Source organism: Oncorhynchus gorbuscha, linkage group LG19 (assembly GCF_021184085.1).
Source record: "Oncorhynchus gorbuscha isolate QuinsamMale2020 ecotype Even-year linkage group LG19, OgorEven_v1.0, whole genome shotgun sequence".
In the NCBI taxonomy this organism is placed as follows: domain Eukaryota; kingdom Metazoa; phylum Chordata; class Actinopteri; order Salmoniformes; family Salmonidae; genus Oncorhynchus; species Oncorhynchus gorbuscha.
The window spans coordinates 66,190,727-66,204,684 of NC_060191.1; the positions used below are offsets into that span (position 1 = coordinate 66,190,727).

The following is a 13,958-nucleotide window of genomic DNA, read 5'->3' on the forward strand; positions in this document are numbered from 1 at the left end:
GCCAGTCTGCATGGAGCTGCCAGTCTGCATGGAGCAGCCAGAGCTGCCAGTCTGCATGGAGCAGCCAGAGCTGCCAGTCAGCATGGAGCAGCCAGGTCCGTCAATCTGCCAGGATACGCCAGTCAGCCAGACTCTTCCAGATCTGCTAGTCAGCCAGACTCTTCCAGATCTGCCAGTCTGCCAGACTCTTCCAGATACGCCAGCCAGCCAGGATCTGCCGGATCCAACTACCTGCCTGAGCTTCTTCTCAGTGCTGAGCTTCCTCTCAGTGCTGGGCTTCCTCTCAGTGCTGAGGTTCCCCTCAGTGCCGAGCTACCCCTCAGTCCCGAGCTACCCCTCAGTCCCGAGCTACCCCTCAGTCCCGAGCTGCCCCTCAGTCCCGAGCTGCCCCTCAGTCCAGTGGGGTTCTGGGTGAGGACTACTAGGCCATGGTCGGTGGCGAGGGTGGACTATCTTAGGACGCGAGGGGGAGGAACTAAGACATTGATGGAGTGGGGTCCACGTCCCGAGCCGGAGCCGCCACCATGGACAGACGCCCACCCGGACCCTCCCTATTGTTTTGATGTGTGTCCAGGAGTCCACACCTTTGGGGGGGGGGTTCTGTCACGCCCTGGTCGAAGTATAGTATGTTTATCTTCATTTATTTTGGTCAGGCCAGGGTGTGACATGGGTTTTTGTGGTGCGTTTTTGTCTTGGGGTTTTGTGGGGTGTCTAGCATAGTCTATGGCTGCCTATGGCTGCCTGTGTTAGTTGTCACCAGATAGGCTATATAGGTTTTCACGTTCCGTTTGTTGTTTTTGTATTGTCCGTGTTTCTTCATTATTAAACATGTATCAAAATTACCACGCTGCATTTTGGTCCGACTCTCCTTCGACGGAAGAAAACCGTAACAGTCAATAGTGGAGAGATTGCTTAGTACAAGAGCACTAAGCATGTATATTTCTTGACAACTTTGAAAAGGGAGTCTGGTGAAGAGCTTTTTTTGTCTTCAAGGGGCAGTGTGCATTTTGAGACAGGCTTGAATAACCTAAGTAACCAAGGGTAGCATAATTTACAGCTCAATGCCTCTTTTCTTGACATCATGGGAAAATCAAAAGAAATCAGCCAAGACCTCAGAAAAATAATGGTTCATCCTTGGGATCGTTATGTTTCCTCCAAACATAACGTTTGTCATTATGGTTATATTAACAGTTATATTTTTGTTTCATCAGACCAGAGGACATTTCTCGAAAAAGAATGATCTTTGTCTGGCTTTTTTATGCCGCTTTTGGAGCAGTGGATTCTTCCTTGCTGAGCGTCCTTTCAGGTTATGTCGATATAGTGGATATAAGTAATTTTGTACCTGTTTCCTCCAGCATCTTCATTAGGACATTTGCTGTTGTTCTGGCATTGATTTGTACTTTTCACACCAAAGTACATTCTTGCAAGCCAAAGAACACCATTCCAACCATGAAGCACAGGGGTGGCAGCATCATTTTTTATTTTACCTTTATTTAACTAGGAAAGTCAGTTAAGAACACATTCTTATTTTCAATGCCAGCCTAGGAACAGTGGGTTAACAGCCTGGTTCAAGGGTAGAATGACAGATTTGTACCTTCCTAGTCCAACGCTCTAACCACTAGGCTACGCTGCCACCCCAACATGTGGAGGGGGGGGCTTTGCTGCAGGAGGGACTGGTGCACTTCACAAAATTGATGGTATCATGAAGAAACATTATGTGGATATATTGAAGCAACGTCTCAAGACATCAGTCAGGAAGTTAAAGCTTGATCGCAAATGGCTCTTCCAAATGGACAATGACCCCAAGCATATTCCAAAGTTGTGGCAAAATGGCTTAAATACAACAATGTCAAGGTATTGGAGTGGACATCACAAAGCCCTGACCTTAAACCAAAAGAAAGTTTTTGAGCAGAACTGAAAAAGCGTGTGCAAGCAAGGCCTACAAACCTGACTTAGTTACACCAGCTTTGTCAGGAAGAATGGGACAAAATTCACCCAACTTATTGTGGGAAGCTTGCAAAAGGCTTCCTGAAATGTTTGACCAAAGTTAAACTATTCAAAGTCAGTGCTGCCAAATACTAATTGAGTGTATGTAAACTTCTGACCCACTGGGAATTTTATGAAAGAAATGAAAGCTGAAATAAATCATTCTCTCTAGTATTATTCTGACATTTCACATTCTTAAAATAAGTGGTGATCCTAACTGGCCAAAAACAGAGAACTTTTACGTAGATTAAGTGTCAGGAATTGTGAAAAACTGAGTTTAAATGTATCCTTAATATATATATATATATATTTATATATTAAGTATCGACGTGACTGAGGCGAGGGAGACAAATGATAAAATAAAGATTTTGGGCAATTATTGTTTTTGGTGACAATCCTTTTTGAAGTCAGCATATTTTGCTCTGTGGTTTGCATGCTATCACAAAACAGTATTATGGTAGTGAATTGGTGTTATATTCTTATATCCAGCTTTAAGATAGCAAGGAAAGTTAGCCTACAAAGCTGGAAGCTACCTGTGCTTCATTGCATTGTAAAGTGTTCTAGACATTGTTTTGCATACAGTAATGAACAGTTTCAACATTTCTACATGTCGTGTTGCATTATTCAGGTGTGTTAACTTCTGTTCAGTATGAGTGGGGAGCTAACATGATGCAGTCCAGACTCCCAGTGGTTCCTCAGGACAGACTAGAGTCAGTATGAGAGAGGGGAGATAACATGATGCAGTCCAGACTCCCAGTGGTTCCTCAGGACAGACTAGAGTCAGTATGAGAGAGGAGATAACATGATGCAGTCCAGACTCCCAGTGGTTCCTCAGGACAGACTAGAGTCAGTATGAGAGGGGAGATAACATGATGCAGTCCAGATTCCCAGTGGTTCCTCAGGACAGACTACAGACTGATGCAGTCAGACTCCCAGTGGTTCCTCAGGACAGACTAGAGTCAGTATGAGATAACATGATGCAGTCCAGACTCCCAGTGAGATCAGTGGTTCCCAGACTCCCAGTGGTTCCTCAGGACAGACTAGAGTCAGTATGAGAGGGGAGATAACATGATGCAGCCCAGACTCCCAGTGAGTTCAGTGGTTCCTCAGGACAGACTAGAGTCAGTATGAGAGGGGAGATAACATGATGCAGTCCAGACTCCCAGTGAGATCAGTGGTTCCTCAGGACAGACTAGAGTCAGTATGAGAGGGGAGATAACATGATGCAGCCCAGACTCCCAGTGAGTTCAGTGGTTCCTCAGGACAGGCTACACCTACCAATGACTAAGTGTAGCAGGCACAGTACTACGCTCGCGATATAAGGGGACATCTGTTGCTCTGATAGACAGACTTCATCCACACTCAATGAGTAAAGGACGCTAAATACATTTGATATAAGTACCGAATGTAACAAAAATTCTAGTACTGAACCATTTTTCATGTTCTAGTATTGAAAAAGTACAGAAGTGTCAGTATACCGTGCCACATTAGTCTGTAATTATCCAGCTTTCACACAGTCTGAGAGACAGAGACAGAAAGAGAGAGAGCAAGATAGTGAGAGAGTGATACCAATCAACATGGTTTTATCACACAGAGACCCAACAGTCCTTGTTTCATATCAACACCACTGGGCACACAATGGCAGCCCAGTCCATCAAGATCTCAGCATTTCCCTTCCAAATTCGACGTTTATTTTTTTATGCATTAAATCCACGTGGTTACAGGATATAGGGTTAAAATAGAAACATATCAAAGGTTTAGGTTTAGGCCTGGTAATTGCCGGGGACCTCACGACAGAACATTATCACGATACTTAGGTGCAGATACAATATGTATTGCGAATGTCATGATTCTATACAGTATGCACTATGATTCGATACTGTGATTTCATTGCGATTTGATGTTCCGAACATATTGCTCACCATATGTCTGCTGCAGAGAGACAAGATATAAAATTAGAAAACAAGTTTTGATTGGTCAGGGAAATAAAACTTGTACAATGCCTTCAGAAGTATTCACACCCTTAACTGTTTTGACATTTAGTTGTGTTACTGTCTGAATTTAGGATGGATTAAACTACACATTTTGTTTGTCACTGGCCTACACAGAATACCCCCTAAATGTCAAAGTGGAATTCTGTTTATAGACATTTCTACAAATTAATTTAAAAAATGAAAAGGTGAAATGTCTTGAGTCAACCCCTTTGTCACGCCTACTCCCACTCCCCCTCTCCAGTGCTCGACATCACCGGTCTACTAACCCCCGGTCCTGGCACCATCATTACGCGCACCTGTTCCCCATCATTACACGCACCTGTTCCCCATCATTACGCGCACCTGTTCCCCATCATTACGCGCACCTGCTCCCCATCATTACGCGCACCTGCTCCCCATCATTATGCGCACCTGCTCCCCATCATTACGCGCACCTGCTCCCCATCACCTAGATCACCTTCCCTTTATTTAGTCCTCAGTAGCCTCAGTCATCAGGCAGTACTGGTTTTGTCTATTTTAGTGTGTTTCTCTTGTTTTGTTTATCTGCCTTTTATTATTATTAAACTCACCTTGTGCACCTGCTTCCTGACTCCCAGCGAATATGTTACACCCTTTGTTATGGCAAGCCTAAATAAGTTCACGAGTGAACATGTGCTTAACAAGTCACATAATAAGTTACATGGACTCACTCTGTGTGCAATAATGGTGTATTACATACTTTCTTTTATGACTACTGCATTTCTGTACCCCACACATTCAATTATCTGAATGGTCCCTCAGTTGAGCAGTGAATTTCAAACACAGATTCAACCACAAAGGCCAGGGAGGTTTTCAAATGCCTTGCAAAGAAGGGGACCTATTGGTAGATGGGTAAAAAATGAAAAAAGAAGACATTGAACATATTTTAGAGCATTATGAAGTTATTAGTTATATTTTGGATGGTGTATCAATACACCCATTCACTACAAAGATAAGGGGAGTCCTTCCTAACTCAGTTGCCGAAGAAGAAGGGAACCACTCAGGGATTTCACCATGATAAAAATGGTGACTTTAAAACAGTTACAAAGTTTAATGGCTGTGATAGGAGAACAAATATTCCAAAACATGCATCCTGTTTGCAACAAGGCACTAAAGCAATACTGCAAAAAATGTGGCAAAGGAATTCACTTTTTGTCCTGAATACAAAGTGTTATATTTGGGGCAAATCCAATACACCACATGGAAATTCTGGTTCAGTCTGCTTTCCACCAGACACTGGGAGATGAATACACCTTTCAGCAGGAAAATAACCTAAAATACAAGGCCAAATCTACATTGGAGTTACTTACAAATAAGAGAGTGAATGATTCTGAGTGGCCCGTTACTATTTTTTACTTCTTCAAGCTCTGTCAAATTGGTTGTTCATCATTGATAGTCAACCATTTTTAGGTCTTGCCACAGATTTTTTTCAAGTAGATTTAAAACTGTAACAGTTTTGACATAAATCTACTTGAAAAAATCTGTGGCAAGACCTAAAAATGGTTGACTATCAATGATGAACAACCAATTTGACAGAGCTTGAAAAGGAAAAAAATAGTAATGGGCCAACATTGTACAATCTAGGAGTGCAAAGCTGTTAGAGACTTACTGAGAAAGACTCACAGTTGTCATCACCACCAAAGGTGATTCTAACATGTGTTGACTCATGGGTGTGAATATGTAAATATGTAAATGAGATATTCCATTTTCAATACATTTGCAAACATTTCTAAAAACATGTTTTCACTTCGTCATTATGAGGAATTGTGTGTAGATGGGTGAGAAAAAACATAACTAAATGTGGAATAAGTCAAGGGGTATGAATACTTTCTGAAGGCACTGTATCATTCAAAATATTATCCCTTTATGTAATTGTGTGCATTTGTTTCAACAATCAATAGTTACATGTAGGTATTATTTCCAAGTGGTTAAGGTCAGGGCTATGTTTTGGGGAAGGCTTAAAGCTAAATAATGAACACTTATGCGCTATTACCATCAGGTATCATTGTGAACTGTGATGGAGCTGTGGTCTAAGCAGCTCTGTCTCCAAGCATCACCAGTTTGTGTCCAGTGCTTGGCAATCTTTTTTAAACTATTTTTGTGAGCGCTGACAAAGGCATATATCGATGTTCTCAGGACCTTTTGAAACGTCCAAAATCAAAGTATATTTCCAGTGATCAGGCTGGCCCAGTCACAGCCTTCTACAGTCAGAGGGAAGTCACCAACAGTTTTTCATATTTAAATAACAAAGCTGCCCTCAGCAGTAGCAGTAAGAGCTAGCGAGAGAGAGTAGTTGAGGATGACTTTGCCAAATTTGGTCTTGATAAGACAGCAGCTGCATCCTTAATTCAAAACATACACCAACACACGACCACACTTCATTTCCTTCCCCTGTTGCCTTTTCTGATAATATATTCTATTCCATCTCCAGGCAAGCCAGTAAATGATAGTGTCTTTTCATTTCCCTCTGTTAGTCTTGATTCAATTTTCCAAATTAACCACAGAGCTTTAGTCCTCGGGCCAAATTCCACACAGTGGAAATTGGCCTGGCTCAACCGTAGAAAACAAGTTATTGGGCCTCAATATGACACACAACTCTGGGACGATTGAAAGAAGGTTTAGACAGATATTATCTCATAAGAAAGACCAGGTAATCCACATGGAATCCAACTGTTCCAATGGTTCTATTAAACTCCATTTACCAAGATGAGATCCATGGGGATTCCATTAGGTTGACAGTGCAGATGTACTTCCTGAGGGATTTGGTCATCACATAGACCTCCCTCATTTCAATGTAGACATAGATCAGTCATGTTCTCAAGCTAAGCTGACACAGCAACCCCTTTCCCCTCTTCCAATAGTGAATGATAGCCACATATACACCTCACAGGCATTTGAGACTTTCTCTATGTGTGTGGTACAAGGTTTGAGTGCACACGTGCACACATACACAAACTCTTATCTGGTAGTACTCACAGGCATTTGTGACGGCGAAGCTGTTAGCTGTCTCGATGTTGTCAACATGGGGTACCAGGTTGAAAGGAGCCTCTGTGGCATTGGGGCTGGTGTTGTGCAGGAAGATAGCCAATCGAAATGCTGTGTACTCTTGATCCGTGTTCCTGATAAACAGACCACCTAGATGAGGAGAAAAAGAGAGTTGGATTTTAACTGTGCTTCATTGGCACAGGGTGTCTCGAACTCGGTCCTGGGCCGTTTTGGTTTGTGCCCTAGCACTACACTACATTCAAATACCCAACTAACAATCAAGCTTTGATTATTTGAATAAGTTGTATAGTGCTAGGAAAGAGAGAGAAAAAAATGTGCACCCAGTACCGAGTTTGAGAAACCCTGCATTGGTGGGATATATGGGGGAGAGTGGGATATATGGGGGAGAGGGGATATATGGGGGAGAGTGGGATATATGGGGGAGAGTGGGATATATGGGGGAGAGTGGGATATATGGGGGAGAGTGGGATATATGGGGGAGAGTGGAATATATGGGGAGAGTGGAATATATGGGGGAGAGTGGGATATATGGGGGAGAGTGGGATATATGGGGGAGAGTGGAATATATGGGGGAGAGTTGGATATATGGGGGCGAGTGGGATATATGGGGGAGAGTGGGATATATGGGGGAGAGTGGGATATATGGGGGAGAGTGGGATATATGGGGAGAGTGGGATATATGGGGGAGAGTGGAATATATGGGGGAGAGTGGGATATATGGGGGAGAGTGGGATATATGGGGGAGAGTGGGAAATATGGGGGAGAGTGGGATATATGGGGGAGAGTGGGATATATGGGGAGAGTGGAATATATGGGGGAGAGTGGGATATATGGGGGAGAGTGGGATATATGGGGGAGAGTGGGATATATGGGAGAGAGTGGGATATATGGGAGAGAGTGGAGAGAAAGATAAGGTAGAAAATGGGGGAGATATGGCTGAGAGGGGGGGGGGTATTCTGAAATCTGTAGAGAGCAGGAGAGAGTAAGACAGATGGAGAGAGTAAGACAGAGGGAGTAGAGAGAGTAAGACAGATGGAGAGAGTAAGACAGAGGGAGTAGAGAGAGGGAGACAGATGGAGAGAGTAAGACAGAGGGAGTAGAGAGAGTAAGACAGATGGAGAGAGTAAGACAGAGGGAGTAGAGAGAGGGAGACAGATGGAGAGAGTAAGACAGAGGGAGTAGAGAGAGGGAGACAGATGGAGAGAGTAAGACAGAGGGAGTAGAGAGAGGGAGACAGATGGAGAGAGTAAGACAGAGGGAGTAGAGAGAGGGAGACAGATAGAGAGAGAGAGATGGGGAGAGAGAGGGGGGAGGGTAAATTAAAATGAATTGACAGAGGGAGAGAGACAGAGAGAAATAGAGACAGAGAGAGAGACAGAGGAAGTGAAAGACAGAGGGAAATAGAGACAGAGAGAGACAGAGGAAGAGAAAGACAGAGGGAAATAGAGACAGAGAGAGACAGAGGAAGAGAAAGACAGAGAGAGAAAGAGAGAGAGACAGAGGAAGTGAAAGACAGAGGGAAATAGAGACAGAGAGAGACAGAGGAAGAGAAAGACAGAGAGAGAAAGAGAGAGAGACAGAGGAAGAGAAAGACAGAGGGAAATAGAGACAGAGAGAGAGAGAGAGAGAGAGCGAGAGAGAGAGAGAGAGAGAGAGAGAGAGAGAGAGAGAGAGAGAGAGAGAGAGAGAGAGAGAGAGAGAGAGAGAGAGAGAGAGAGAGAGAGAGAGAGAGAGAGAGAGAGAGAGAGAGAGAGAGAGAGAGAGAGAGAGAGAGAGAGAGAGAGAGAGAGAGAGAGAGAGAGAGAGAGAGAGAGAGAGAGAGAGAGAAAGAGAGAGAGAGAGAGAGAGAGAGAGAGAGAGAGAGAGAGAGAGAAAGAGAGAGAGAGAGAGAGAGCGAGAGAGAGAGAGAGAGAGAGAGAGAGATACATCAGAAAGTAAGGTGGCAGATGAACAGAGGGAGAGTGGAGGGGAGGATGAGAGGGAGCGGGAAAATTATGACAGGGGAGGAGGGAGGAAGGGAGAAGGCAAGGCAGGAGGGCAACCACTTCCAATTGGCATGTCATTCACAAACATCCAAATGATCACCTCAAATGGCATGCCATTCACAAACATCCCAAACATCACCTCAAATGGCATGCCAGTAAGTAAATAGTTTTAGCTTGTGTGAGCCAGAACACAGGAGCCTATCTCCTGTTTTTGTAGCACGAGTCTGCTTGGTGTAAAAGTACACCCCCTGGATAGGACGCTAGACTATTGCAGGATCTTGCCCCCAATCTATCTTCTTAACGCTGAGTGCCAAGCAGAGATGCATCAAGTCAGATTTTTACAGTCGTTGTTATGACTCGACCAGGGATTGAAATCACAACCTTCCAATATTAGAGCGGACACTCTAATCACAAGGGCATTCCAAACATCACCTCAAATTACATGTCAATCACAAACATGTCAAACATCACCAAAAATTACATGTCATTCACAAACAGGTCAAACATCACCAAAAATTCCATGTCATTCACAAACAGGTCAAACATCACCAAAAATTACATGTCATTCACAAACAGGTCAAACATCACCTAAAATTACATGTCATTCACAAACAGGTCAAACATCACCAAAAATTACATGTCATTCACAAACAGGTCAAACATCACCAAAAATTACATGTCATTCACAAACAGGTCAAACATCACCAAAAATTACATGTAATTCACAAACAGGTCAAACATCACCTAAAATTACATGTCATTCACTGTCACGACTTCCGCCGAAGTTGGTCCCTCTCCTTGATCGGGCGATGTTCGGCGGTCGACGTCACCAACTTTCCAGCCATCGCTGATTCATTTTTCATTTTCCATTGGTTTTGTCTTGTCTTCCATCACACATGGTTTCAATCCCATCAATTACATGTTGTGTATTTAACCGTCTGTCTCCCCTCATGTCTTTGTCGGTGATTGTTTGTTGTATGTTATTGGGATAGTCATGTTCTGGTGTGCGACGGGTTTTCTACCCTTTTATGTTATTTTTGTATATATTGGTTTTTGGAGTTTTTTAGCATTTATTAAACTGCTCCATTTATACCAAGTCCTGTGCCTGACTTCCCTGCCACCAGCACGCACCCATTACATTCACCTCAAATGGTAGGTCATTCACAGACATCCCAAACATCGCCTCAACTGACATGTCATTCACAGACATCCCAAACATCGCCTCAACTGACATGTCATTTACAGACATCCCAAACATCACCTCAACTGACATGTCATTTACAGACATCCCAAACATCACCTCAACTGACATGTCATTTACAGACATCCCAAACATCACCTCAACTGACATGTCATTCACAGACATCCCAAACATCACCTCAACTGACATATCATTCACAGACATCCAACAATAGTGAAATAGAATTCACACCCCAAGCATAGAGTCTACACTGCTCAAGGTATGACTGAAGCCTGAATGCAACTCACGATCACTGATCTTTCCTCTTTCCTCTGCACTTTCTTACGTGCATTGAAGCGATATGCAAATGCATTCTCAAGTGAACAGTCATACTGCGTGCTGTCCTGGGCTGGGCATTGGCTGTGGTGTGTGTGTGTGTGTGTGTGTGTGTGTGTGTGTGTGTGTGTGTGTGTGTGTGTGTGTGTGTGTGTGTGTGTGTGTGTGTGTGTGTGTGTGTGTGTGTGTGTGTGTGTGTGTGTGTGTGTGCGTGCGTGCGTGCGTGCGTGCGTGCGTGCGTGCGTGCGTGCGTGCGTGCGTGCGTGCGTGCATATCCAGCAGACCATATAAGCATAAGAACTTTATCGTCAGCTAAGTGATAAGAGCGAGACAGAGTCAGAGGCCAGTCTCATTACAGTGCCTCTCCTCCTGCACCCCACAAGGAGTGATGCAGAGCATACATTAACATACACCTCTAGAACAGAGCACTGTGTGTGTGTGTGTGTGTGTGTGTGTGTGTGTGTGTGTGTGTGTGTGTGTGTGTGTGTGTGTGTGTGTGTGTGTGTGTGTGTGTGTGTGTGTGTGTGTGTGTGTGTGTGTGTGTGTGTGTGTGTGTGTGTGTGTGTGTGTGTGTGTGTGCGTGTGTATGCGTGTGTGTGCGTGTGTATGTGTGTGTGTGTGTGTGTGTGTGTGTGTGTGTGTGTGTGTGTGTGTGTGTGTGTGTGTGTGTGTGTGTGTGTGTGTGTGTGTGTGTGTGTGTGTGTGTGTGTGTGTGTGTGTGTGTGTGTGTGTGTGTGTGTGTGTGTGTGTATGACTGTTATAGGATGGGGTATATAACTGACGAAGGGCAGTGGATCATGTTTAATTTAATAGAAACTTTGATCCGGGACTAGCCTGTGCTGAAGGGCTCGGACTCGGATCGGGTAGATAGGGTTATCCGGCTATGTATTGCACGGGAGGATGCTGCAGTGGCGATCTGACTCAGAACAGCACCATACGGAACATTGCGCGCTAAAACATTAATGAGCGCAGGATGCCCGTTTTAAACTACAAATAACGCGAAAGCAGGGAAGAGCGAGACAGAGACAAAACGGAAGAAAGCGAGAGAGAGAGAGTGAGAGAGAGTGAGAGTGAGAGTGAGAGTGAGAGTGAGAGTGAGAGTGAGAGAGAGAGGGAGAGAGGGAGAGTGAGAGAGTGAGAGAGAGAGAGAGAGAGAGAGAGAGAGAGAGAGAGAGAGAGAGAGAGAGAGAGAGAGAGAGAGAGAGAGAGAGAGAGAGAGAGAGAGAGAGAGAGACAGGAAGACATTTAGCTTTCCGTTCTCACCGCGGGAAAACAATTACCACAATTATGAATAATCATCTGAGTCACATCAGCCGAGATACATACAAGGTTTTCCCTCTACATAATGAACATAAATAACGGCATTGCAAATCCACTTAGATAAATACACACGATTGGGGAGGAAAAGCATTTAAAATTTGCCTTAAAACCTCGGTTATAACAGAGCTCTGTTCCAGACGCAGTGTACATTGTTAAAGGTCTTTATCCTACTCACCTATCTGAACGCTGCTGGGGAAAGCCCCAGTCGCCAGTCCCCATAGGGCGGAAAACACCCCGAGAAAGTGCGGGTAAATAATCCTCATTTTCCGTCCCTTAACAACTGTGGAGATACATAGAGGAGGAGGACACAAGGCGAGGGAGAAGGAAGGAAAAGAGAAGAAGAAGCCCGAGTTTTAGCAATCCATAGTGGGCTTGTTCCCCCCGCAGTGTCCGATGCCGCTGGAGAGAGATCTGTCAGGCTCGGTAAACGTAGCACATGCAAGATGGGTGGAAGAGAGAGGGAGGGAAGGAGGAAAAACTCGCCAGTGGTGAAGAGCGTCTACAGCCTGCATGGAAGGATTGGACATGCGCGCCCTCTCTCTCTCTCTCTCTCTCTCTCTCTCTCTCTCTCTCTCTCTCTCTCTCTCTCTCTCTCTCTCTCTCTCTCTCTCTCTCTCTCTCTCTCACACACACACACTCTCACACACTCTCCACCCGCCCCTTCTTCAATATCTGTTTTCCCAACCTCTCTTCTTTAACTCGCTATTACGGTAAATCAAACAGCTCCTTTGATAAGGATTCGTCTGGTTTAGACAGCGGAGATGGCTATAATCGTTAAACGCGATGCGGCGGGACTGTGGCGTGTGCGTGAAGGCGATTCGGGTGCTTTTATGGACAGTGTCCCTTCACCAGTGACAGAGGCCATTATTTTTAAACACTCTTTTGGGGTTTCTATAGCCTGATAATTGTGCCTAAGCACGTAGGCTACCGCATAGGCTACCCCGTACGTGAGTTGTGTGCGGGAATTAATTCCAACTCAAAGCGCGCGCTGTCTCTCCTCCCTCTTTCTCTCACTCTCTCCCTGTATGTGCGTGTTACTTGCACGCACCAATGGGATCTAACCCTTACTCCTGCCCTGCGCCGTTTTTCCCGCCACAGAGCCATCCATCTCCTTACACCCATTAAAACGCATGGCTAAACAAGCCCCCTGCGAGAGCAGATGAAGGAGCGTGAGTAGGAGAGAGAGAGTTAGTCGAATAAAACGTGTGTTTTATTTTCTGTCCCGAGTGAGAATATGCCGGTGCAGAGCATCAGCTGTGACTCGCTTCTTATTCATAACCATTAGAGCCGCCGGTAAACCGACAGGCTGACAGATGGGCTGGGATCACAGATAGAAACGGTTATTTTTCTCTGAGTAAAACGGAACGCATCTTTCTCTGGTCTCTCAATGACCACAGATGCCTATCTGTGTGGGCGCTGGCCTTCATTCAACCCCGAGTGTAGATAAATCATTTCCAGAGTGAATAAGCTAATAATGGTCCAACTTCAAACAGCCTGCCGCTGTCCGTGGTGCTGAAACCCCACTGAGACCCAGGGGAGACTGTAGACTAGCTAGGCTACTGGATACATAGGATTTCTGTTTTAAACATTTTGAAGTTTACACCTTTAGTACAACATTCAGCTTATGTTTGCCCCAGAGGCATACACAGAGTTGTGAGCAAAGAGTGTTGGCCACAGTAGGCAAAAGAACAGTGACTTTATTTTCCAAATAAACCAATCAGAACAACTTTGGCTACACTAGAACACTTGTAATCAAGCCTGTGAAGCTGATAGGCTACGTCATTTGCACTGCGTAGAAGACGTATCTATGCAGTAACTCAGTATAGCGTAATGTATGTTTCCAACTCACACTCTCAAACACGTAGATCCCCTGAACACAGCTCACTCTCCAGATCCCAGTCACCTGAGTTCTGATCACCTGTTCACACACCTGTATGTCAGCATCATTGTGAGGTATTGTTTGTTTTGTGACACACTTCTATTCAGAGCTCTGGTTTTCCCGCAATTTACTCTTCCCGTGTATGATAGTTTTTGCCTTCCTCACTAACGATGCCTTTTGCCTATTCCCTGCCTGTACTTTAGCCTGTCAGGTTTCCTGTTATCAACCTATTGCCTGATCTCCCGGATGACGTT

General features: G+C 44.6%; 1 protein-coding gene across 3 annotated transcripts in view; it reads right to left on the minus strand.

The window, feature by feature from the left end:
* Positions 1 to 12,343, minus strand: part of gria4a (glutamate receptor, ionotropic, AMPA 4a) — a 182,235-nt gene extending 169,892 nt beyond the window's left edge. For 2 of the 3 annotated variants that reach the window (XM_046316517.1, XM_046316516.1), the window contains exons 1-2: positions 12,001 to 12,343; positions 6,975 to 7,133 (exon numbers count right to left, since the gene is read on the minus strand). In XM_046316517.1, coding sequence (XP_046172473.1) covers positions 6,975 to 7,133; positions 12,001 to 12,088 — 247 coding nt within the window. In that variant the 5' untranslated portion in view covers positions 12,089 to 12,343. The remainder of the gene's footprint in view (positions 1 to 6,974; positions 7,134 to 12,000) is intronic. The other variant, XM_046316515.1, reaches the window with a different exon arrangement.
* Between the last annotated feature and the right edge of the window lie 1,615 nt (positions 12,344 to 13,958).